This window comes from Parambassis ranga, chromosome 24 (genome assembly GCF_900634625.1).
Source record: "Parambassis ranga chromosome 24, fParRan2.1, whole genome shotgun sequence".
In the NCBI taxonomy this organism is placed as follows: domain Eukaryota; kingdom Metazoa; phylum Chordata; class Actinopteri; family Ambassidae; genus Parambassis; species Parambassis ranga.
Genome location: NC_041043.1, coordinates 8,837,810 through 8,865,392, shown reverse-complemented (window position 1 = coordinate 8,865,392; position 27,583 = coordinate 8,837,810). Strand labels below are relative to the sequence as shown.

General features: G+C 43.5%; 1 protein-coding gene across 2 annotated transcripts; it reads left to right on the top strand.

Moving 5' to 3' along the window:
* The first annotated feature begins 764 nt into the window (after positions 1–764).
* bcl11bb (BCL11 transcription factor B b) lies at positions 765–27,564 on the top strand. Of its 2 annotated transcripts, XM_028397220.1 has the most exons (4): positions 765–1,180; positions 1,320–1,633; positions 8,285–8,668; positions 22,384–27,564. In XM_028397220.1, exons 2-4 carry the CDS (start codon positions 1,570–1,572, stop codon positions 24,450–24,452), a joined length of 2,517 nt encoding a protein of 838 aa, XP_028253021.1. In that variant the 5' UTR covers positions 765–1,180; positions 1,320–1,569; the 3' UTR covers positions 24,453–27,564. The 2 variants fall into 2 exon arrangements, with proteins under 2 accessions (XP_028253021.1, XP_028253022.1); XM_028397221.1 differs by having other exon boundaries at positions 765–1,633; positions 8,288–8,668.
* Positions 27,565–27,583: the final 19 nt, after the last annotated feature.

Sequence of the window (27,583 nt, the reverse complement as noted above, 5' to 3'; positions counted from 1 at the left end):
CCAACAGAGGGTACTGTTGCCTCACAACATCTTTAAATTATCCCAACAACAAAGCTGCAACGTGCTGTGCCCCCCTCCCCTTTTTACCCCCACCCACATACAATGTGTAGAAATGTGTGCTTTATATTTATACTAATTATGCGCAGAAGCATTATTGGATGACATGAAATGCGTAAAAGTATCAATTATACAAATTAAATGTGACATTTGAACCAAATTTGACCAATAAGGTAATCAATGTGACAAAATCATTCTTTCTTCCACGCACAGGGAAACTCTGCTGGCAAAGGGAAAGTGTCGGTGTAGGAAAACATTCATGTGGAAAGGGGAAAATAATCAGACTGATGGTTTGTGAATAGAATAGACAGAGATGTTAAGGTGAGAAGGCGGATTTTAAGGTGGTTATACTCCACACTATGGCTTCAAAAAGCCAGACAGCGTGACCCTGCGTTTGAAGTAAGTAACCACTGGTGAGTGATAATTACTTTCTGTACACAGCTCAGGGGAGCCACCGCCAGTTGCCCCCAGTGTCCGTGTATGTGTGCTGTTGTGTGTGTGTGTGTTGTCCGCCGCTTTCACACGTCTGTGGTGTCTGACGCGTGAAACGTCTCGGACGCACTTAAACTTGAATCCTTTCCCACTCGATACCGGAGGCGAGCCCCCAGCCACACACACACACACACACACACACACACACGGAGAAAGAGACTGAACACGCACAGAGATGCGAGGTCGCCTCAGACAGAGCATCTCTCATCGTGTGAGTCAACAAGAGGTAGCCTCAACACTGTAGGAAACTGGGAAACATTGGACCTCAGCTCTTGTTGGAAGAAAAGGAGGAGGAGGAGGTGTCTAGTCTGCCCGCCTGCTCCCTCTCTCTCTCTCTCTCTCTCTCTCTCTCTCTCAATCAACGAGGGTTCTGCCACCAGAGCCAAGAGTTGCCGTTCCGCGCGCTGATGCCAAAACGCGCAGGAGGAGTCAGTGCCAAAGGGTCATTTTAGCGCGCCACTGCTGAAATGGAAGGACAGTAGGGAATCCTGTAGTAAACGGCTGTCATTTGACCCCAGATGATATAATTATATCACTAGAATTAAGAAAAGAGAGAGAGAGAGGAGCCAAATAGAAGCCAACATCCATCACCGGTGGAGTGCTCCGTGCTGTCACCACGGTCGCTGCAGAGGTGGGCAGCCCAGGATTTTTGTCTGCAAAAAAAAAAAGCGCATTGCAAAAAAATATACATTACCTGCGCACACTATCAGCTCAACGGTCGCTATAGCCAACTGCTTCCTAAAACTGCACTTTTGGCTTCCTCAATCCAGGTGTTGCTTCCTCCGAAGACGCTGCTGCAGGACACTGTGGACAAACTGTCCTTATTGCGCTCCCGGTCCGACTGTTCACCTTCCGAACGCGCATCAAAGTTGCAGCTACACAGACTGTGTTGAAGCGCAGACGGATTAGAAAAGGGGGAAAGGAAAGTTGGTCAGCTGCGATCCAGGGAAGACCGACACCACGGTCCAAGCCGACTCCAAGTGCCGTTCACCGGGCGATGCCAGAGTAAATGCCGGGGCAATGTCCCGCCGCAAGCAGGTGAACCCGCAGCACTTATCGTTGACTCACAGGGAGACAATACAAGGTGAGTTTGATTCTTAAGACTTCTCACTTTTCATATAAATAATTAAATAATGCATACTTATTTTGCCATTAATATTAGTTTTCAAGGGGGGATTTGTGCAATTAATGGACATACAAGCCGATTGTTTTTAGTGTTTTAAATGCGCAAATGTGCAAAGTAAATTGCGGACTTTATGAAACACTTGTACATAAACTTGAAAAACACTCTCTTCTTTTGACACATTTTAACACTGTGAGTGGTTCTATAGGTTGTTTTTACACTTTTTAAAAATGTTTACCATACAGCCTCATAGGACTTTACTCCAAGAGATGTCAAGGAGGGGGGTGTCTGACTTCTGTGTCTGTGTGTCTGTGTGTGTGTGGACGTGCATTGAGTGTGCAACATTTCACCACACAACAACACAATTTAGCATTTTTATTCCCAAGGATATTGCAACATGTGGCAACGTGTACGTCCAAGTGCACTTTTTGTTTAAATTTTTCTTCAAAAATAAATAAATTAAATTTTAGCTGCACGTTTCCAAAGATGTATATGGATACTTTGATTGAGGTACTTTTGTTTTTAATTTATGTATTTAAATAATGCCTCACCTTTCACGGTCTGTCACACAAACACACACACACACACATTTGAACACAATCTACAAATCATTTTTTTTTGACACACAAAAGGGCCTATCGTGACTCTAACATCGAATTAAATAGCAATAATTGTGCACTAAAATAAGTTTAATTTGCACAAAAAAGAGAAATCATCACCCACAAGGTAGAAAAAAGTATTGGAACTTTTATTAATACGATTTTTTCAAAGTCAAAATTTGTTTGAAGCTGCGACAAAAAAAGAAAGAAATGTGATTAATTTGCGCAGATGGAATCTGTGACAGGATTTTTTTTGGAGGGTGCATATGATTAAAAAGTCTTATAATCCAATTTCAAATCAATTATATCAATCTAACCTTCATCTCCCAGCGCTCTGCTGTGCCTAAATCCAATTTCATAGAGGCCTAATCTGAGTAATTCATTGCAGAAGTTCATGATGTAATCTTTGGCCAATCTGTTTTGTGTTGAAAACGGTTAGGTGCATTCCGTCCCACCCGACACATTTAGTATTTAGACTAATCATTTATCCCATTCTCTCTCTCTCTCTCTCTCTCTCTCTCTCTCTAATCTCACTGACTTCTCTCTATACAGTTGAAATAATTACGCCACTTTTAAAGAGCTATGTGAAATCCAAACGTTGGCTCCAGCCGCTCTTGCTGTTGTTGTTTTTTTCTCTAATTGAGAAAGCCTGCAGCATCTTCAGCAGTTTTGTAGGCAGATGACAAATAATGATCTGCTGTGAATATTTATTTGTGTATTCTCTCACCGGTGGAGTCCATTCCACCTCCCCTCATCATGCATTTTCGACTGAACTAGAGTCTCTAACCACAGCTTCACCTCAGTCATGGGTTAGTCTAACGTTTGTCTGCAAATAATTGCAAAGTCTCTAACATAACATTCAGAGAACAAAGACAAATTTGCACTAACTCTCAAATATTTGGCTCTGCTTCTTCCAGCCATGGTCACATTTTTTAAAATATATATATTTGTGACACGCATCAGTCAGCTAATTGTTAGAGCTGTGAACCTGTGGTGCTGAATGCAGATCCTTGCATAATTAGCCTGATCATTAGTTGTGACAGATTAGCCTTACATTGTCTTTGTCCGAGGTGATGCTGCGTTGGAATCTCCCCAGGATTGATCTGTTTTTGCCTGAAGCTTTTTAAAGAATAGGTCTTTTTCTTTTTAATCATCTCTGACCTGAAGTGTCAAACAACAATTTTTTTTAAATGTTCAGGCTCAGTCATGCAGGGTGTCAGAGTTGTTGCTTGTATTGGAACAAGTGCAGTTTGTGGGGATGCTGGAGACAAAAAAAAAAAAAGAAGCTGGGGCAATCTGGAGGGCCTGAATCTGGTCCTACCTGTTCTTTCACATGATATATGCTGTCTACTGCTGTAGCCTGGAGCGGTGACACTGCCTGGGTCTGGAAAGGACCAGGTTCAGGCTGGAACATTCGATAAAAACTAAACTGTAAATTTGATTGAGTCAACATACGTTGAGGAGTTTTTTTTTAAACATATGTACAGCGGTAAAGTGAGAAAACTTTGTAATATGTATATAACATTTTAATATGACTTCAGACATCAATAATGCACAGCAGAGCACAGATGTTTCAAACTGTCAGAGTCAATCACAAAGTATCTCTTTACACAATATGAAGTTCTTGCAGGGTGCCACCATATATCAACCACATGTCATTTCAGGGTTTTTTTTCAGTCATGTGAGCACTGCCTTAATCCCTGCAGCCACAGACCTACTGTATAGGTCATGCAGTACTTGGAAGTTCACACAACCAGAATATCAGCATATTTCTGGACAGGCTTTTAGTGGAGGGCTACAGTATGTGAGAGAAATCTACTTGCCATGCCAGACATCATCTTGATGGACGCACAAATGAATACACTCAGTGCAAAAGTATGCGGCAGGGAAAGTATAGGCACACTCACACTCCTAAAATACATGTATGTTCACACTGTAGCATATCACATGTAACAAGCTATTCTGCGTGCTTCTGAGTTTGACCTTCACTTCACAGTTCATTCTTTGTGCTGGTTGTGACTTCTATAGAGAAAACACCCCCCTGGGATTCAGCTTGGAGTCACATCCACGACAAAGACAGACCCTATCATACAATATCCTTGAGTTGCTCCCAAATGGATGTGAAATGTTTAGGGTCACATGTCTCCATTGTTCATAATATATATTTGCATTATTAACAGAGAGTTCATTTCTGCATCCAGCCATGGAAAAAAAAACACCTCGTGATGACTGTTTACTCTTACAATTGGCATGCTACTTGTGAAACAGTTAATGTTTTCGTCTTTATTCGCACCATATGTCTGTCAAATGATGAGAAGAAACCCACCGTACACACTGCAACACCACACTAAATATTCACACACATTGTGGTAACCGGATGATAATCTCACAGGGGATGATTGGTGAGCGTTTTATGATTTACTGTGAGGCACTGCAGCTCGTTCTCAGATTTTCTTTCATACATTTCAAGATTATTGAACACATGTAACCAGTTTTGCATTGCTACAAAGCTTCTTTTTAATTTTATATCTCTAAAATGTGTTGATTTATATCTCCAAATGTCATGCCTCATAGGTTGCAACTCATTTATAGCGACCTAGTGACAACTCTCAGTCAGCTGCGGAGCTGTATTTTGCTCACTTTTCAGGCTGATAATCTAAGATTTATGATAAGTAATGAGACTGGTACGGATTAAATGGCGATAAGATAATGAAACACACAGGCCTGGCCTTACACAACACACACTGTTGCAGTGCTCTCCCTGGCAATCGTGAGCTGAGAAAAAGGGATAGGCTAAGCGAGGCCGCTTGTCGTTTGAATTTTTGATTGCAACCATCTGCAATGTTGCTGGTGTCATTTATTTTCAATGACAGCGTGAATCGTATTCCACTTCCCCCTGTGGGGTTTACACATAGGATTGTGTGTGTGTGTGTTTTTAGTGAAAAGGGGGGCAGAAAATAAAGAACAGGAGACAGGTCTGGAACCATACTGTATAAGGTCGACATGTCATGTTAGTGCCCATGGCCTTACTCTCCCTTTAACAGAAGCAGAACAGTTTGTGCCGAGCTGGTATTAAAATGACATGTAAGGTGAGGACTTAACGGAAAATAGTTTAATCGTGTCTGTTCGACATGGCTTCAGGGGATGTCATAAAATCCAAATGATCATTGTTTGGATTGCGTTATTTTTGCCCTCTTCTCCTTTCTATCTCTCCTTAAAGAACAGAGGAGTCCAGTTTGTAACATCATATAAGGAGAATAATTAGTGATAAGTAGGACATATAACATCAGACAGGAGGTCAGAGTGCTCATATACATATACGTCTGACAAATAGGATGTCACTTCTGACAGCATAATTACAATGTGACTGTAACCAAACTGCACGAAAAGGACTTTAACATTTGCAATTAAAAAAAAAATACCTCAGCTGCTAATAAAACAATTCCAATCATCTGAAAACATTATTTCTTTATTAAGTGCTTTCTGGCCACGCACTTGAATATTTTTTAAAACCTTTTACATAAATGGAAATATTTGGTGAAAGAGGCCCATTGTCTTTGGCTGTGTCTCCCATCTGGTACATATTGTGCAGTGGCTGTGTGCAGCAGCAGCAGCAGTAGTAGTGACTGACTCTCTCCTCATCAAACTGATAGGGGGTGCTCTAAGGCTGCCTGACTTAACTCACTCTTGATAAGGCAGGACTGTCATTGGGTGAATCTAGCTCAGTGTATGTGTGAGGGAGAAAATAGAGGAATAAAGTATGTGTGGCATTGTGTTAGACAGTCGTTTTTCAATGCTATCATCACACCTTCTTAACAAGGGCATGTTTGACAGTGCGTCAGCTACGCTCCTTTACCTATCAAGCTTGTTCCTCTCACATAGGAGTTTATACAGAGGAATTAAGCATTGTCTGTCACCATGATAGGCTACATTAGCATGTTGTTCTTTCATGTGTGTGTGTTTCCATTTCAGCATGTTAGGTTGTTTTTTTTTCCTACAAGCATTCCATGTTCCTTCTTGCACATATGTTTTTCTCACACAGGTGAGCCTCAGGATAAAATGAGCGAGCGGGTTTGAATAGAGGGGTGCGGTTTTCAGAAGATGTCCGACTTCTATTCCACTGGCACAGTCGCTGCGTTAGTTCCTGCTGTTTTACTGTATTAAGCCCCCAGGCCGTGTTACTCAAACAAACTTTATTCTATTTGTCTCTGACAGGGAGAGACTCAAGTTCAAAATGCCCAGGTGTCTGTCAGCTCCTTGTCTTTTTCTCAGGAGGATCTGCGTCTTACACCACCTGTCTTGTTTTCAGAGTCTGAAATGAGAGCGCGCCATGTTGTGAGCAGCAAAGATCCCCTGCTACAGTCCCACTTATATGCATTGCACATATGTGCACATTTACATGGCTTGTGTGAGCACTCTGGAACATTGCTTCTAGTGAATTATGGTCACAAGCTGTGAACTGTAGGTAAATATGTGTTTGTGTTCTTTCTTTGCCGCCAAAGATTATGAGATGGAAATTATTTGGCAGGCATCCAGGAACCCATCGCCATTTAGAGAAAAGATATTTGGCATCGGATCATCACTCCAGGGCGAAGGGAGAGGACTGGAACGTGTGTGTGTGTGTGTGTGCATACGTGGGTGGATGATTCGGGCGTGGAGTGGGGGGAAGGGGGGGGGGCGGATTTATAGTTGCAGAGAAATATTCAAAAAGATCAAATTCAATAAAAAGATGGGTAAGAATTGGGGAGAATTTAGAAGTTTAGTTATGACTGGTAGTTTAGAGGAGCGGAGCCTCCCTGACTGTTTGAGATGAGAGATCAGGTGATAAGAGAGTTTAGGATCTCTGCTCTGATAACAGCACACCAGGACACAAGCGCACACAAACAAGCGCACAACCACTCTTTGTCTAATCTTTGCAATTATTAGGGTGTCATGTTTGGAGAAAGAGAGAAAAGAGAGACAAAGAAGTGGAAAGAGGGGGGTAGGGGAGTGGAGATGGGAGTGCTAAAAGAAGTAGTGTTGATGCCTGGGAGAGAGGGGACGGCTGGCCCCTTCTCTCCCAGGCATCAACACCTCTCCCTGGGCACCCGCTCGCTCAGACACTCCTAGAGTCTCTGGAGCTTCAGGTTTCCTCTGGGCTCTTTAGAAAAAGAAGACACATTTTCATACTGGTGCATATGGGTAGTGTTTAAAAAAAACTGAAGGCTGTCCATGAGGGATTGACATTAAGCTGAGGGACAGATTCTGCACCATAGGGGAGGATAGGGGGAAGAATGTGTAATGGTTATTAATGACCGTGTCAGATTTGTGAAGAATGAGATTTACTCTCTTAACAGGACCCCAGGTTGAGCTTTATAGATTTTCTGTCTGTGGAGAATACAGTGTTCAAACTCACCTGATCCACACACACACACACACACACACCTCACTGTTTTTTTTTCTTCCTCTTATTTTTCTTCTGTGTCTTATTCACACAAACATGAACACACACACACACACATGCGTGCATTGGTGGATGTGGCCTCCGTTACGCTACACTTTGTTCTGCACAAGCTGGGGCTCCCACGTGGTGAAGGCAGCCGTCTAGCTATGACAGCTTAGTGCAGCAAAGGCCCTCACCGGAAACCCAGCCTGCACTCTGAGATGAATAGCATCCTGGCCACACACACAAACACACTGTCAGATACACAAACACACACACACACGCACATATAGATGTCATGTAGGGCTATGTGTTGTGTCCCACCCACGCAGATCTTTCACAGATAAGCTGTGCAGGTGTTTTCCTCAGCAATGTAGCATTACAGAAGTGCTGTTTTATGCAGTGAAAGTGACACGATTGTGTGTGTTATGATTATCTTGTGTGGTAAGGAAGGCCTTTATCAGGTTAATGGTTTTCAGGAATATCTAAACTTTGCTGTCTTGACCTGTATCTTTGTTTTTCTTTAAAAAAAGAAAAAAGAAACAGAAAAAGGACAAACATCTGACTCTGTTCTCTTCCTATATTTTGCAGCAGACGGCAATCATGACTCAGGGGCGCGGTCTCCATCTCCAGGGACATCCACCCCTAGCCCTCGGAGGTTGGGACCCGGAGTGCATGATCTGTTGACCTGTGGCCAATGCCAGACCAACTTCCCTCTGGGTGATATCCTGGTTTTCATTGAGCACAAACGCCGTCTATGCCGGGGGCCTGGTGGCACACCGGGGTCCTTCTCCAAGCCAGGGGAGGCCGGTGGTGTCATGGGCATTCCCATCTCTCCCAGGGCCAGGACACTGGAGCTGGGTAGAGGGTCCATTCCAGTGGAAGTGGGCATCCAGGTGACCCCAGGAGGAGAAGAGGATCAGGAGAGGAGACTGACGCCGGCCAAGGGGATCTGCCCTAAACAGGAGAGAGGAGGTAAAGAGAATCAAACTTACTGTGTAGTTCAATTAGAAGACACGCGCATTTAAGCGCACACATATGTAGGTGCACACAGATCAGCATTCATACTCCTCTTACCTGTCCGAAAACAGATAGCTCTCTTTAAAGAATCCCAGCTGTTTGTTATTTTGGCAGTGGCCTTCAGGTGGGATTCATGCAGCCAGAGATTATTTTATTAGAGTGAGTGAGAGCTGGACTGTGCGTCTGTTCTGCTCCATTCTAAGTAAAACATCACACATGTAACCTGCACACACCAGAATAAAAAAACAGACACACACACAAGTACAGGCCTGAAGGACTTCTTCAGCTGAAACCAATTGTGAAAGGCGAGGAAGAAGGTGATAGAGGAGCCACCCTCAGAATGTGTGTGTGTGTTTGTGTGTGTGTTTTTTTTTTCGTCTGAGTGCACATCACGTGTCTGAACGTTTGTAAAGAAATCCTGCAGCATATGAAGAGGTTAAGAAAGCTGATTAAAATTCATCTGTATGCGCGGTGAGGAGAAGGGGATTAATAAAGCAGCAAGGCCGTTCATCTGGCTATGAGGGGTAAGGGTAGGGGGGAATGGGATGTGGAACGGTGGTGGAGGGGTGGGAGGGGGGGGTGCAAGGTCTGTAGACAGCCAGCGCTGCAGGGAAACCAATTCAAAGTTATCAGAGGAGACAGTCACCATTGCACCCAGGAGCTGGGAAGGCTATCCAGGATTACACAGACTAAGAGGGAGCTGGTTAGAAGTGGGGAGGTGACTGCATTGTTGAAGTTACCAGCCAGAATTTCATGCAAGATTATGCAGTTAACACGGAAACCGGTCACTGTGGTGTTACACCAGTGGACGAGGACAGACTTAAATTATTATATCAGAGTTGTAATCAAATTATTTAAAAATGTTCTACCATGACACATCCAAAATAAAGCCAGTGGTTATACAGGTTTAAATACATATTTACACATTTAAAAAGGTGTGAATGTGCACATCAGAACAACAGAAGGAGTTCTGTTTTCCACAGACTTTACTTTTTAAAACTCCACGAAGCAAGCCGATGGCGACGAAGGTCTAAAGGTTCATTTTAGTTCCTGCAAAGTATCAGTTTTTCAGGTTTCTTAGGGACCAGGCTGCTCTTTCAAAACATTGCGGCATGTCCTGTAAAAGTATTCACATTATGAATCTGAACATTTTGTTTGTTTCAGAATCAAAAGCTGGTGAAGACATCGCTTGTCATCACTGCAGAAATCAGTACATACTATGCACGGTTTCTGTGTGTGGCCAGCAGCTGTGTGTGTCTGTGTGTGTGTGGTCACCATCTTGCACTGTGGGAGATTTCTGTTGAAGGAGATCACAAACAATTTGTGACAGCACAGTTATGGATGTCACTGCTAATTTCAAAATATTAAAAAGAACAAAGATTCTTTCCCCCCCTCTCCCACTAGAAAATATATTGATTGGAAATCAATAGCTACTTATCAACCATTAATAATGTGGCTTTTGATAATTTTACAGTGAAATAATAAACTTGAAAACACGTCATTTAGCATTTTGGCTGTTAAATGGTCAGAGGGAAAACAGAGAGTTAGGCAGAGGTAGTGAGTGAGTCAGCCTGTAAGAGCAGCAGTCAGTTAGTCATTCAGACAGACAGCCTTATCACTAAGAGAACAGGACATGAAAGCACTCGAAGCCCCAAATGAAAGAGAGGAGGAGAGCTTTGTTCAACACATTAGATTGCCACTCAAGGCGGTCTCAAGTTTCAACCAAATTAGATTACATTATTAGGTCTAATTAAGTCCAATGTGTTAGAAGCATTTGCGCACACACACACACACGCACACTGGGAGTGAGGAAATATCCCATTTGCTTGCGCATTGTGCATTGAGGAACTCAGGGGCACACCACAACCAAATATTTTGTTAAAATAAATAAATAAATAACTTCCATGAACACATTCTGATGATGCATGAAATGCATGTGCTGTATGCACAACACATGTTTAACCCTCTCCACTCCTGGATTGTGTGTGTGTTTTTTTTTTATTTTAACTGGCTGTGTTTTATAACATCCTGTCTGGCCTCTTTGTCTGTCAGCCTGCTTGCTTAAACTGCAAGCATGCTGCAAGGCTAGCAGATTCAACCCCAAAAGGTGCACACACACACACACTCTCTCACTCACACACACACACACACATATGCAAGCATACTTTTTTTGTACACAAGGTGTAGATGAAAAATGGCCCCTCTGTGCCCTGATTTTTTTTCTTCCCCCAGTCTCTCTTGCTGATGCATGCACTATGTGTGTATATGTGTGGACTTTATCAAACAGTATGTTAATATATATGTGTGTATGTGTGATGTGTGTGTGCACCTTGTATGAATTTGTTTATGTGTAAGTGTGCGCTTAGTGTCTGTGAAGAATGATGCGTGTCATCAGGCAAGCGAAAGGTTGTCGCTAGGGGAGCATTACCACACTAAGTCGACCCTGGCCCTGCTTTGAACTCCTCCCAGGACGGCTGGCGGGCCCCCTTGGAGCACTTTAAGTCATCCAGTACATACGGGCGAAGTCAAATCGTGACATACTCTCTCACTCTCTTTCTGTCTCATTCCTTCACACAGTGTATGGAGAGTAAATATTTCATGAGATGATCTGAATGACAGCGACATCCACCAGCATCTCTCTCTCTCTTTCTCTCTCTCTCTCTCTGGCCGAATGTGATCTCCCCCCCTTCTTGTCCCTTTTGTAATCACATCACTATATTAGCCTTTGCTACACCGATACTTGTAACAGAACCAAACTGAAACACTGAATGCAAATTTAAATGAGAAATCCGCCAATTTAGAACTGTCACACCCACATGTAGAGAACTTCTGCAGGTGTGAAAGTGTGCAAAGGAGCATTTTAGCACTATGAAATCGTTTCTTATTCTTCATCTAATGGGCAACGAGGGAGTTTTTTTTTCACCTTAAATGAGTCGTTGTGGTTTTAGGATAAAAACCTGTGGTGTTACAAAAAACGCATCAAACGCGATAATGACCTTTGTGCTCAGAGAGGTCAAATCTGCAACGTTTGACACTCTGCTGGCGCTAAATAACTGTGACACTTTACCTCTTCACCGGATTTGAAGGTGCCCCCCCCCCCCACCATCTTTCTTCTTCTTCTTCTCTCTCTGTTTCTCTTCTCATTTTTTTCTTTCTTTCTGTTTTTTTTTTGCCCCACCACCCAATGCTCCTTTAATCACCTGGCTTGCTCTCATTTCCATATTAAATAGGCTTTAATCATGAAAAGCAATCAGGCTTTTGCATATTCATACCTTCCCCTGTACGCCGGCTTCCCTGTCTCGCTCCAGTGCCAAGCAGCCAGTAATCAGTAGGCAGGCGGCGTAATGCCATAGCCCCGGCCCATCGCATGAAAACACACACTGCGTGAGTTAGAAATAACTTCACATGCTACTTACGTATTATCTCTACTAGAGAGAGAGAGAGAGGGAGAGATAGAGGGAGAGGGAGAGGGGCAGGAGATAAAAAAAGAAAGATGGCGAGACTGATCCCTGATTTGAGCGGCGAATATTTGTACAGAGGCTCAAGGAAAAGTCGATTTGCATAATGACTTTGTAGTTTTGCATTAATCACATTTGCATATGAAAATGCGTTAATTACTCCTGATGATTTTTTTTAAAACTTGCTTCATTTGATGTCCAAGCTCTGGGGTTGTGATTAGGGGTCACATGGTGGGAGCTGTGTAGGTAGTGTGTATGTGTGTGTGTGCCTGCAAGTGTGTCTTCTGGTGCAGTTTGTGTGCGTTTATGTGTTCTTACATGAGTGTTTTGAATGCTTGCCAGGGAATTTATCTCATGTCTGCTGTTAGGCATGTGTGTCTATTTTTTTTTCTAAATTTATGTGTGCAAGTGTGTGTCAGTTTCTGTGAGTGGCAAATATTTCCTTATTCCTCTGTCAGAAGAAAAAAACAGAAGCACACACTGTCTGTTTTTGGACAGAGTGAACACAATTTTTTTTAGATTGATGATTTTATCTCATCTGGCTGAGCTTTATTTTATTTATTTTTGTATATTTTTATAACAAAATACTGCAAACCCATTTGTAGGAAGCCTAATGCTGAACGTGAAATGAATAATTCACCACACATTTTTATTAAACTGCAAACTTAATTTCTGTGTTAATGAAAGCAACGTGTTTTGCAAAAGAAAGTTTTTGCATGAACACAAAAAAATACAATAAAAGGCAAAACAATTATTAATTATTTCTATATCAGCATTTGGCTTCACAAACACATCTGTGTGTGTGTGTGTGTGTGTACAATTACAGTATACGTGTTCCTGTCTGTGTATGGGCCCCTAGTGTTGTTGGCCTATAACACTGTGCCTCAGACAGGACCACCCCAGGGGCCGTCTGACTCTGCTTGTGTCTGTCTGTCTGCTCTATGCAGCAGGGTCAACTAGGTCTATAAGGGAGCTGCTAAAATGGCACAGCTGCACATACACACTGCCACAACCATCACACACACACACACACACAAGTGTATGCAGGAAAGCAGTGATTTACATGCAGGAATATATACACACACTGATAAGAGCTACACACGCACAGAAAACATATGTGCACGCAAGAATGCATACAATGACTCTCATCTCCCATTAAGGCCTGCGTCTCCCACCGAACACACTCACGCACACGCACATACACACACAGCTTAAAGGCTCCCACATGAAGGCATCAAACACTCCACAGCCAACTTTATGGCACTCATATGGCAGCAGATTTGATATTTTCCTACCACAGCGGGGGAATAAAACTCGCCACTAATTTGGACTGCGAGCGCCACCGCTAACTTTCAGCATGTGCTGACTGACTGTGTCTTCCAGATGTGTGGACTCTTTGCTCCTTAACAGCCTTTACTGAAGAGGCATTAGAAACCTCACACCCCGTCCCTGCTACGCATGGAGAGTGATGATGGGGCGTTGGTATTCAACACAAACACAGCGTTTTGTGTGGAGATCTGAGTGAAGTGCTGATGTAAACTTCATGGTCTCGCTGCTACGGGCCATAAGTAGTCTTGTGTCAGTGGGACTCTGCGAATGTGTTTATGTTCTTTGTGTAAATACCTATAATCAACGTATTTTGACTGCGGCGCTTTTTCAGTTTCCCCGTGCTTCTCCCCTCTCTGGTGGTGACATTAGATAACAGGTGTGCTTTCATCCGGGCTGAGTAATGTTGCACATTTTTTAAAGAACTAGCTGTACGTTAAGTTTAAGTTTAATAAATAGACAGACGAGCAAGACAAGAGCGGAGAACCTGTTTTGCAACACCTGGGGTGAACATGTACAAAATGTGTGTGCAGTCTTAGACATCAGCATATCATGTGAGGAAATAGGAGGATCTTCTGACCAGCGGTGTTCTCTTCCATTATATAAAATAAGAAGTAGTGTTTGGCTTTAGAAGGAAAAAGGGTCTACCATTAGTATGTTTGAAAAGAAAAGAGATGGTGCTTGTTAGCCGGTCAGACTGGAGTAACCCTACTGTACCACACTGTTGTTGTTCCTTTTCCTCTTATCTTATTAGTGTTCTGTTCTGATTGGGTGGGACTGTGGGAGAAGAAAATAAGTAGACAGCGTTTATGCTGTATTTTCCCTTTTTTTTATTTTACAGGCTGTTTCACCACAAGAGATATTGAAAGCCTTTCATGGTACGCTTACACCATTCCTCTTATTTCATCCACTTATTTGTCTTGTGCATTTACTCAGGGAGAAGGAACATGGGTAAAGGCATGACGAACATAAGGTGCCTTTATGTTGGTTTTCTGCTTAAATATAAATCAGGGCTACAAACAGTACAAACAACATAATATTGATGCACAGTAGCAATTTGACTGTAGGCAGCAAAAGTTGCTCTTGTCAATTTCATTTTTAATCTAAGAAAATGACACATGGTGAGGTTCACTCAACAAACATTTTTATATATATATAAGAAACCCCTTAAATGACTGGTCATGGTGGTCCTCTGGCTTTATTCATTATGTTTTTGTTTTTAATCTGAGTTTACAAGAAGAGAAAAGGAGCGTCAGCTCAGGTCTTTGTCTTTGATCAAAGAGGGCTTGCACTGTCATGTCCATAGATGGCTTTGCAGACATGGAGGGAGTTAACTGCTCAAGGTTAAGGGGCTACACACTCCCTGTATACTGGCGTAATTCATACTTTTCCAGAAAGCCCTCTTCTCTGTGCCGGTCTTTCCCCGAGCAGAACAGAGCAAGCCAAAATGAAATAAAGCCTAAGATGTTATCAGGGTGATTGGTGCCAGCGGAGCTTGTCTGGGCCTGTGGTCTGGCGGGGCAGCACTGGCCCATACCAGCGCTTGTATATGTGTGTGTGTGGGTGTGAGTGTGTGTGTGTGTGTGTGTGTGTGTCCTAGAGGCACTGGATAGATGAAAGCTTTCTTTAACCATAAGCTATGCAGGAGCCGTGCCAGGAGCAGGAAATGTATCAGCGTGATAACAGCCAGAAAGACAGAGAGAAAACGAATAAAGAAAAAGAAAGAAAGAAATAAAAGAGAGAGAGAGAGAGAGAGAGAGAGAGAGAGGGTGAGGCCACATAGAACCCACAGGGGGAGGCCTGGGGCCAGACTCAGCCCAATCATGTCACTTCATAAATATGTGTTGGGTGATGAGAGATGAATCTATGTTCATGCCTGTATCTGTGTGTGTGTACGGGAGTATCCGAGGCTACGTGTTAGAGACGGTGCAAGACAAGAGACCGTTTGACACACCTGAGTATGTTTCGGGACCCATAGCAGAGGGAAAGAACAGAATTCCCCTGGAGACATGACCGTTGTAACGTTAATAACATTGTGCCGCTGGCCTGCAGTGGATCACAACAAGATGAGAGTTACATGGATGGATAACAATAATCACAACAAAGGAGAGATTTCACATAAAGTTGATTGATTAGTTTCCACTTTTAATTATTTAAAGATTTATCTGAGATTTTAGCACATGATTAATGAATCAATGGGAGGTTTTTTTTCATTAGATTATGTACAAATATTTTTCTCAGTTAGGCACGGAGCTACATTCAAAAGAAAACTTTATCAGCTCATCTTATCCATAAAAAGTGTAAAATGTGGCAGGTTTGCCTTGTTTGCCATCTCCATTTAAACCTCCTGCCCAGTATTTAACAGAAATATGACACGTCTTCACTTTATGATCACGTTAAGATATCATATCCTGCTTCTCAAAAAAGGCTTCACAGCCTCGTCTTTGTGATTGAATAGTTAGATAAGAAAATATCTCTGACATTTGTGGTCTTTTTGTTGCTTCAGTTAAGCTAACGCTAATTAGACACTCTGCAAATTGGTGTCAAACGATGCAATCCTCCTCTCTCCTGTGAATCTCACAGCCTCTGCTTTGTATCTGTGCACTCTATCCTCTCATAGCCTTAAGTATCTTGAACATGAATTATTAATTTGGGGGAAAAAAGTGTGGATTAATAGTGAATTAGATGACAAATGTTCTCTCCCAGTCACCAGAATGGACTCACCTTGCATAAAGCATGTAAAGGGCAGGTTTTATAGGGGGTGGAGGGGTGGGGGGTGATATGGTTTTGAAGGCCCTTGTGTGCCATTCAAGGCCATGGTGGTATCTTCCTGTGGGCTGCTAGTTAAGTGGAGCTGGCTGCTCGGCTCCAATGGGCAGAAGCCAGCTGGGAGCCATTACTACTGCTGAAAGAATATAGCACCCTTTCATTGACTAAAGACACAGGCAGCGTGCACAGGAATATGTATGCAAATTCACACACGCCATACATAGAGTGCATATATATAAGTACATAACACACAAAGGCATTGTATAGAATATAGAGTGTGACACAAAACACACCTGCTTGTTATAGAGATGCGAATACTGTATGTATGTGTATAACACTTAATCTAATAAAAACAAAACACTCAAATTATTGATCCAGGTGCAAAAGCATTTATTTGCAATTGAATTACCAACACAAATTGTGAGGCCCCTATGGCTATAACTGCTCATTTGGATGTAAAACCTTAAGCAAACATTTTGTGAGACCACAGTGTCAGTCTCCATATCATGGTTAAAGCAGCTTGTCTTTGATGGCGTGACCTTTTATTTTATTTTTTTTATTTCACCTTATTCCATTTGGCAACACTGCATCTGCATTCATCTCACCCCCACTGTTGTAGATGGTGATGGTTTCTTTTCCTTTCTTATTTTATGTTGTCTGTTTTCCCAGCTGCTGCTGCTGTGTCATGGTAAAATGGGTAGGAGATGGAATGAGAGATTAAAGTGGATGTAATTTTGCTGAAAATGGCGATGCAGGTGATAAACAAAAACAATTCTTCCTCTTCTTTTTTTTTACCCAGAACAGCCTGCAATTCTATTTTTTTTCTGTTTTCTTCCCTTTTTTTCTGAGATTCTCCCACCACCCTCACCCCTTTTATTCTCTCCTTTAATCCTCTCCTCCATCTTGCTCTCCTCTCTTACATCTTCTTTCAACCACAAGCACGATTGAGTGTCATCCATTTGTCAGCGTCACATGATAGACAGCAGACCCCACAAGTGTGAGAGCGCACATCCCCAAACACACACACACACACACACACACACAAGGCGCTGGGACCAGTTAGGAGCTGATGGCGATGACTCAGGCTTAGAGAAATGCCACAGAGAGCTTAGCTAATGCACTTTATGGAGCTCCCTTTTTCTTGTCATTCTCTCTCCCTCTTTTTTTGCCTATATTGCTCCCTCTTTGTCCTAGAACTCGGGCCAAAAGTCATAGCTCTTTACTGACAGAGAGGTCTTGCCAGTTATTTTTCACAGCATGTCCTCTGTGCCCTAGCTGGAATAGCTTGCCTCATGGTGGTAACATGCTCCCTCAGTTGTGCAAAAGGAGAGCCTCCTTTGGTCATGCATTGTTGTACAGCTGGACTTGCTCAGTGTGTGTGTCTGTGTGTGTGTGTGTGATCAAGTTGTTGGAGATACCTAATCCCTTTTATTGTTCATTTGACCCACATTTCCCAGGAGGCATGAGGGTCAGGGTGGAGTACCCAGATACCCTGTACAGGTGCTTAGTGTGTACGTGAAAGAAAAGGAAGACAGATAAGGTAAATGAAAGCATAAATAAAGGATAGAGATAAAATATTTTTAGCTCTGGATCCCACACATTTTCCAGAACTAAAGAAGCACTGTTTCTTTAAATCCTCTCTCAGGCTGTCAGGCATTTCAGCTGGTCATATTGGCTGCAGACACACACACACACACACACACAGATGTATATGGTTAGCAGGCCAAAGCTGGTTTGAGTTAGCATGGAGCCAGTCACACTGTGTGAGAGCCTTACCCCCTGCCTGCTACTGCCACCCTCCACAGTCTCTCCGCTCATTTCTTTCTCTCCATATCCCTCTTTTTTTTACTACATGTGTGTGACAGTACTGTAGTTCACTGTCCGCACCCCCCATCCTCTGTGAAACACACATACACACTCAGTTGATCTGCGTGGCCCTGTGTGTCCTGATTAGACCCCCTTCATGACAAACAAGCCATCAGAGCAAAGGGGAGTGGAGCGCAGAAGAAGAAGGAGGAGTAGGAGGACTAGGAAGAGCAGGAGGGATGGATGGGCGAGGTGAGAGGCGGAGGAGAGGAGCAGAGGTGTGAGGGTGGTGCAGGGGGTGAGGTGAGGAGGCTGGGACCCCTGGGGACCCCTAGATCACAGCCATGCTAATGAGGAGCTGCTTTGCCAGCAGCAGAGGTGTCAGCTAACCCCTGACAGGTGCACACTTGCGTACTCCCAGGGCTCGTGCTGGTGTGTGCATGTGTGTGTGTGTGTTCAGACAGTGTTTGTGTGCGCAGAGGAAAGTAGGGGGGTGCAGGGGCAGGTTTGTGTCCCAGTGGCCTAGCCTGCGGGCGGCTTTGTTCTGTATGCAAATCTGTCGCTGTGGCGTTCTGTCGCCCTTGATGGAATGTTGGAGCAGTACAGCGAATCTGAACTCCAAGAAAGCTGCAGAGCAGACATGCACACATGCACACATACATACACACATAAGCATACACACATGACTACAGTACATCCTCTGCTGCCATCTCCTTTTTAACGACCACAACCTACACTGGCCTTTTTTTCTGAGCCTTCTCCATTCATGGATGCACTGCTTTAGTGGAGGTGGGGGGCTAACACTTAATCACTACTTATTTTCAGTTATGATTTATTTTTCCCAGAGCTTTGTGAGAGTTAATTTGGCATCAGTGAGCATTCATTATCATGCACTCACTGTTCACTGTCAGCTGAGGAGCTTCCATTTGCCCATCTTGTTGAAGACTGAGCCTGTGGAATTCTCTTATTCTTTTGTGGTCTTATTATAAGTCCCTCTGGATTAGTGCATCTGATAAAGGTCCCAAAATGCAAGTGTAACATAAATGGAGGGGGGGGGGGGGGGGGGGGGGGGGGGGGGGGGGGCTTGCTTTCGAAATATAATTCAGACTCAGGCTGGCGGCTGGAAGGATGGCATATGTGAATTCCTAAATTAAACACAAATCCACATGTCTGCAGTTTACGCCTGGTATCTACGCCAACCCTGCCAACCTCAGACCAGCATCACACCAACATTTCTACACTGGCCACATGCAAACAGTCAATACCATGGCTCCCCTTCATTCACTGGCATTTTGTTTGTACTTTTTAAGGCAAAATAATGGCTATAAAAGGCAATCTGGAAAGAATAAAATCTGATGTAAAGCTCAGATCTTAGTCCCTGAAGACTGGGTTAATTGGCCCCGTGGTTTAGTAAAAAAAAAAAAAAATAACCCAGGAGAGAAGGAGAGCATTATTACTGGCCCACCTCAGCTCCATGCATGTGCCAATGTTTTAATAACTTCCTCCAGGCCTCCTGGCCCTTAGCCCTCGTTTTGTTACACAGGACAAAGAGCTGCCCTCCTAAGCTGGTCTCAGTTTTGTATTGTGTTCCTCTGTTTCATGGGAAAGTCTGCTGGAGTGAACACCTGGGCAGAAAAATAACCAATAGTCTTTTGTAGGTGAATCTCATTACACTATAACATTTACAAATAGTGGTAGTGCAGGCAAAATGGCAAAAAGCAGCAAAATGCAGTGTAGCATATTAGAGAATCCTGCTGTGAATCCATTCCATTTAACCTCTCATCTCAGTCTCATTCGCACGCACAGTGGAAGTATATATGTGTGTGTGTGTGTTAGGATTGTGTGACTGTGTGTATATGGTGTGCCGGAGTAAATTGGGCGATTAAGTCCAGCATCAGTGACTGCGTGGAGAGGAGAATGTAACTATTCTAACTGGTAGTTGACCTTGGCAGTCAGGGGTGGAGGGGTCCCTGCCTGTGTGTCAGGCAGACGACTGTAATTACCACAAACTGAAGCATGACACGGCCCATCGTGATTCTTTATGGAGGCTTTATTGGCCGGAGCACTGAGCAGCGACAGTCACAGCATGAGAGAGGAAAGAATAAAGAGGGATTGTGTGCATCTATCTATCTATCTATCTATCTATCTATCTATCTATCTATCTATCTATCTATCTATCTATCTATCTATCTATCTATCTATCTATCTATCTATCTATCTATCTATCTATCTATCTTCTTTTGATTCTTTTATCTTATTGCTCTGTTCTTTCTCCTCCCTCCGCCTGCTTGCTTGTTTAAGTAGTTGATGAAATTTGTCTTTGGCCGTCATTAGGCAGCAGCCATCAGCTGCCACTCTATTAGCTGCCACGCTTCCTTTAACAGCATATGGCACGGCTGTAAGATATGACAAGATGCAAATGTGTTGCTGTAGTGGTGGTGGTGGTGGTGGTGGTGGTGGGGGGGGGGGGTAAGGTGCTATTTCATTGGGTAGCTAGAGGCCATGTGTGTAAAATGAAAAGTACACTTTGGAAAAAAAATCAAGAGAATATTAATCTGTCTCCCAATCTCATATCTTCATTTAATATTGATTCTTGTGTGTTGATGAGATTACACAGCCTTCAAATCTATAGACCCGACTTGGCCCAGAGGGACTAATGTAAATAGTGTGTATGTGTGTTTTAACATGCATGCGTGTGTACCCAAGCACGTCTGGCCCTTAAAGTCCCTCCACCTCTCTTCTTACCCCCTCTCCTCCTCTTCTTTCCTTCCCTCTCTCGCTCTCTTCTCCCCGTCCAAGCTGTTAAGCTGTCCAGCTCTCTGCTGCCAAGCGGCCGTGTGAAGCTTAGCCAAACTAAACACGGGCAGGCAGCCCGCCACTCGCCCCACACATATACACACGTGCGTGCACAGACGTACACATATGAGCACAAAAATACATCCACATACATGTCACATGCCGCACACATGTTCGCGCACACACATTTTTGTAGCAAGACTCGCGTCCCAACCCCACACAAACAGTGAGAGCGACGGCTACACCAGAGCCCCTCTAATAGCAGAGAAAAACAGACAGAATCAGTAAATGAGCCCCTCATTAACTTTTTCTGACCCTGTCTCCCCTGGGGAAAGCCAAACCAATCACACCGCCAAATCAGCTTCCTGTACTAGACACTGATCCAACCTCAGCTTTCCCTCATCTGTTCAGCGCAAGTGTGTGTGTGCATGTATTTGTGGGTGTATTTAGGTGTACAGCAAAAGAGAGGAAAGGGAGTAAAGAAAATATTCCTGTGTATGTATCGGTGTCTGCATGTGTCTTACATTCCATAGCAAAGAGTGGCTTCCAGGCTGTCAGCCATCTTAACGACTCTTTTCTTGATCGCATAAAAAACTTTTGAGCAAAGAAGAAACTACCCCCGTCTTCGTTTTTGCCCCTCTGGGCTTCAAGCTATGGGACCACCGTACCAACTTGACTCCACTTGCGGTAGCCGCTGATGATAAAGTAGATGCAGATGCCTTGCAAGCAAACACAAGACTGTGGAAATGCCTCTTCAGTGCCTGTGTTGAATTAGATGAATCCTTACCAAGGCTCCTTTTATGAGTCAGGCAAGCTGACAGGGCCATGCCACAGTGACTGATAGATTCATTTGGCATTATTAAGTCACACCATTTAAAGGGGCAATTTGTCAGTGTGTGACGCACAGTTCTGTGTGTGTGTAGAGCCACAACAGATCACTTTACTGTACTCTTTATTACATCAGTGACGTATAGCTTTATTTAATGTGGATGCTGCGTTCACTCCAGCGGGGTCTTTCCTGTTTACACGTTTCCATCACCTCTCCAGTCTCTCCTTTTGAATGTCTCTCTTTTTTTTGATGTCACATCTCACCTCCTCACTGCAACTCCAGCCCCTGCCTCCCATATTTCCGTTTTTCTCCCATTGGTGTGTTTCTTTTTTTTTCCACAGCTGCCCCCTGCCCCCCCCTCATCTCCATATGGAAATGACAGAGTAGACGAGATGGATCTGTATATTAAAGCCTAGCTGACATTAGAATTAGCATAATGTGTTGTGGCCTAAGGGCAGTACCTGCCACCTACATTTGCCTGCAGACACACACATCCTCTCTGTGTGTATACTTTGCACATAGAAACACATGAAGCACATAGACACAAAAAAGCAAATGTAGAGGTGCTACCTATTTTCACACACCTGTTCATACACACAGAGAGACATTGTAAAGTTTAAATTTTGGCATATTCTTTGTGACTTTGGATGTTACACTGATGGCTGTTTTTTTCTCTTGTCCCACAGATAAAGATGAGCCATCCAGCTACATCTGTACTACCTGTAAGGAGACCTTTACCAGTGCCTGGTTCCTGCTTCAGCATGCCCAGCACACTCATGGCATCCGCATCTACCTAGACAACCACCCCATCAACTGCTCGCTCACTCCCCGCATGGCTCTGCCTCCACCTCTAGGAGCAGATGCTTTGCCACGCTCCCCTCTCCCTACCTTCCTCGGTGACGCAAGTAACCCATTCCACCTCCTCCGCATGGCTGCACCCCTGCTCAGGGAACACCCCCCTCCTCCAGGATACATGGAGACCCGGCTGCCTGCAACACCGCCCTTTGTCAGCCCTCCGCCTCCTCCTAGACCACCTCTAGAGCGGCTGGGCCCAGAGGAAATGGGGCTGCTGTCACAGCACCCCAGTGCCTTTGAGAGGGTGATGCGAATGACCCCCATGGAGCCTCCTTCCATGGACTTCTCCCGTCGACTGAGGGAATTGGCAGGCAACACAACTAATAATGGTGGGCCCACACCTCCTCTCTCTCCCAACCGTGTGCCACCCATGCACCGCCTGCTAAGTCCCACGCTGTTCCAGGCTGGTGGCAAGCCCCCAGCATTTCTCAACTACGTCCCTCAACCACCCACTTCTCAGGGGGGCCATGGGTCTGCAAGCCCCCCAGACACGCAGGGACAGAGCCAGAGCCAGACCCCGGGGAAACTCAAATCCTGTGAGTTCTGCGGCAAAATTTTTAAGTTCCAGAGTAACCTGATCGTCCACAGACGCAGTCACACAGGAGAGAGACCGTACAAGTGTCATCTATGTGATCACGCCTGTTCCCAGGCCAGCAAGCTTAAAAGGCACATGAAAACACATATGCACAACAAGTCTGGGACCATGTCTGGCTCCCCAGACCATGGGAGTAGAGGAGAGGGAGAAGATGGAGAAGAAAAAAATAGGGATGGAGATGTGAGGGGAATAGGAATGGACATTGAGGAGGAGGAAGAGGAAGAGGAGGAAGAAGAGGAGGAGGAAGAGGAGGAGGAGGAAGAACTAAGGAATGGAAGTCGACCAGATTCCAACTTAAGTGAGGACTCTCAGGAGTTCAGCCAGAATAGGGAAAATGGCCCAAGACAGTCTCCTGAAGAAAAGTCCCTGAGCGGAGATAGAATAAGTGACAGCGGTGGGGTGGGCATCATGCACCCATACAACCATCTGGACAATCACCTTAGACTTAACCCTAACAAAAGAAGCTTGGAGAGACAACCTAATGGAGACGGTGGAGAGAGGGGTGAAGACAGACAAAAAGAGAATGAGAGGGAACAGGGCAGGGATCGAGATGAGCAGGAAGACCAGAGGCCCATGATGAACGGCAGGATCAGTGTGTCTGAAGCAGAGTCATTTCCTGGTTTATTCCAGCGTCGGCCCACTCCTATCACCAGCCCAAGCCCTTCCAATAACAAGAGGATCAAAATCGAGAAGGAGCAGCTGGAGCTTCCCCAAACCATACCCCTTATCTCCCCCGAAAACGTCTACTCTCAGCTCCTGGCTGGCTATGCTGCTTCACGCCACTTCATCAGAGAACCTTTCTTGGGATTCACTGATTCCCGTCAGTCACCGTTCGGCACCTCCTCTGAGCACTCCTCTTCAGAGACGGGAAGCCTCCGCTTTTCCACCCCGCCTGGGGACCTGATGGAAGGTGGAAGTGCCTCAGGGCGGAGTGGCAGCAGCACTCCTCACCTCCTGCGGGGACCTGGACCCGGCAGGCCTCCAAGCTCCAAAGAGAGGAGGAATGACACCTGCGAGTTCTGCGGCAAGGTGTTCAAGAACTGCAGCAACCTGACGGTGCACCGACGCAGCCACACAGGGGAGCGGCCCTACAAATGCGACCTGTGCAGCTACGCATGCGCCCAGAGCTCCAAGCTGACGCGCCACATGAAGACCCATGGGCAATTCGGGAAGGAGGTGTACCGCTGCGACATCTGCCACATGCCCTTCAGTGTCTACAGCACACTGGAGAAACACATGAAGAAATGGCATGGCGAACATTTGATGGCCAGTGAGGTCAAATTGGAGCAAGCGGACAGAGGTTAAACCAGCGACTATTAGTTATACAGTGTACACACACACACACACACACACTCTAACACACATGCGTAAAACACACACATACACATGCACACACAAAATCCCTAAAAACCACTTCTTCAGCAATGGGGATTGGCTGGATAATCTCTTAAAAAATGAGATTGATGTTCATCTTTTTTTTTCTTGTCACAGAAACTGCCACCTGAGAATATAAACAAAGGGAAACTTTAGGGACAACTTGTCTGGAATGCCCAACTCGGTGTTTCTTGGCAAACTGTCTGAGGATTTTATCAGTTAGGATTCCATGGAGCCTTTCTACTGTGCAATAATTTCTGTATTTATTGGATTTTTGTAATGATATTTGGCATGTGCAGGTACATCTTTGTGGGATTTCATATGGAGTTAGTTTTGAAATGTGCTAAAAAAAAAAAACATTTGTTTTCTAAAATGCGATAACCCTTAAAACAAATTTTCTTTTTTTTTTCTTTTCTTCCTTTAAGGAATCATGTGTGAGTACATTTTTGTGAAGCAGTTAGCTTTTAAAATAAAAAAAATAAAAAATGTTTTCTATATTTACTGCAGCAGCGGACTACAATCCATTCCCTCACAGGCCTGAAAGCACTGAATGTTAGCCTGACAAAAAAAAGATTAAAAACAAAACATCATGCTGGATTTTAGAAATCCAACATTTATCTCTTAGAGACCTGGTAAGACCTACTATTAATTTATTCAGGGAAGTTTGTCCTTTTTAAACATTGGCATGTGAATAATTTCAAAATGCAGTTACTGTATTGCCGTCCCCTGTGCCGGTAAGGACGTAAATAAAGGTTGCACTTAATGGAGATACCCTTAACTGATGCTCAGTACATTCCCAATGTAGGATTAAACCACCATATTTAATATGCTTAATAAGTTAAGACTACTTGTGAGTAATGTGAGAAGGAGAACAGTCCTGTTTATGGTTTGTAAATATAGTCTTTTTTTTTTAAATATGTAGCCCTGACTGTAAGATGGCCTAAAACTAAACAATCAAAAGACCAGCTGCTTGCATAATCCACAGTATATGCTAAAACGTAACTACCATTTATTATTGCTCATCAATATCAGACCATTTGATTACCCCCCCCCCCCACCCCCCCCCCCCCCACCACATGTGCTTGTTCAAAAGTCAAACGAAAGCTACTTCAACAGTTACATTGCTTTCTAACTCTCCATCTCTCTCTTTTTTGGTGTGTGTGTGTGGTGTGGCTGCTCAGTCTTCTTCTCTTTCTGACCCAGGCTGACTTCCTGTGTCCCCCCACTACACCACTACCACCACAAAATGGTTCCAAATGAAATTCATATCAATACATGTTAGCGTGTGTTCTTCTCTCTGCAGTGTGCTCTAAGCCTCTCTCTCCGACGGCGTCTTTTCACAGTTCACTAGCTCAGATTCATGCATTAGAGCGGCTTTTTAAAAGGAAGCCTGTTCATTCGCCTCACAAAGTGATATGGGTTTAACACCCAGTAACAGATTTTGAGACAGTGTGCATGTTCGTGTCTTTTGGGGATTACGGTTTTTATTTTCTGCATCGTTCATCCTGAAATGAATCTGGTGCACAAAAAAAAAAAAATGTTATATGAGTTATGATAATTTTGAGCACAGCTGCTCTAGGGGATGGCCGGGCGACCTTGAGTAGGGGCTATTCTTATAGCAGAAATGAAAGAGAAATGAAGAAGTGTGAGAAAGAAATGGAGAGAGAGAGAGCAAGACCTTGACCAGGGAGAATAGTCATTCAAATGAAATTGGAAGCATATGAAAAGTGTATTTTTTTTGCACCCAAATGCACATCTACTGCCCACATCTTATAACAGACCATCGGAGTGAGACAGAGCGAGTGTGAGAGAGAGGGGAGGCAGCAAAGCCACATGAAAAGAGATTGAGATCTTTCATTTTAATGCAGCATTTCTCAATCATCAAAATCATCTTCACTTGAAGGTTTGACCTGCTATTTCGGCCTATTGTAAGGTTTTTATCAGTGCCACTTTGTTTTGACAGAAAAAAAAGAAACATAGTGTACCTTGAATGCAAATTCCTTCTCTTTTTCTTTTTTTTTATGTGCGATCTTTAGAAAGGAAATGATGTTGAGGTCACAAGAGCTCTCCATAAGCTATTCAGTTCTCATGTAGTTCAATATATTTGAGTGAATAAACATGAAAAGCGAGATTGGCTGAAGAGGTACTTTCAGCTTGCTTACACATGTTGATGCATGAGTGCAAAAATCAAGGTCCTGTTGCAAGTGAACATTAAATCCCTGAGAACTCAGCTCTGAGTCAGGCCACAGAGAGCCATACAGCTATGAAATATGACAACAAACAGATCCAAATGACACATGGACATTCAGTCTTACAATATGTTTACAGTGTTGAAGTATGCCATTAATGAAATGCTCTGTGTAAGTGTTTAAATGATAATAAAGTATTGTTTTCTCCAATGTTCTTTCTCAAAAATGATTTGAATGCCATAGCAGTTTTTGTATGATTATCCTGGTGGAGGGATTTTATCTACATGAATATGTTTCTGTATGATTACTTGTCACTGTATGGACTATTTTTTAAATGTAATATTGCAGATTCATGCCAGATTATTATTTTTTTTTCACAGAAGCAGTGGTGCCATTATTGACTTCTTTTTCTTTCTTTCTTTTTTTTTTTGGAATGAGTTTCCTGTTGTTGGTTTGGTGAAGCTATCCTTCGTGGATGTAAAACAAAATGCTTAAAAAAAGAGGATATTGAACCTAAAGGAAGAACCTTCAGCAGGGGAACCACAAAAAAGTTTGAGCTTTTCTAAATCAATTTTACAAAACATTCATGGACATTATGTTTTTGCTGTTTTTCCCTCATGGTTGGTTGAAGGTCTTGTGATGGCACTTACAACTGTAATTTTAAATACATTTTTCATATTTCACTTTTCACAAATTTCACTTACACTCTTTGTACAAAATAGTTTCCTTGTTCTTTTTTCGGGGAGGGGGGAGTGCATCATTGTGGAAAAAAAAAGTAATTTCAGAACAGTACACATCTGCTGTTTTGAACATATATGTATTTTTGTAATGTGTTGAAAAATCAATACAAGAAAGCCAACACTTCAATAAATG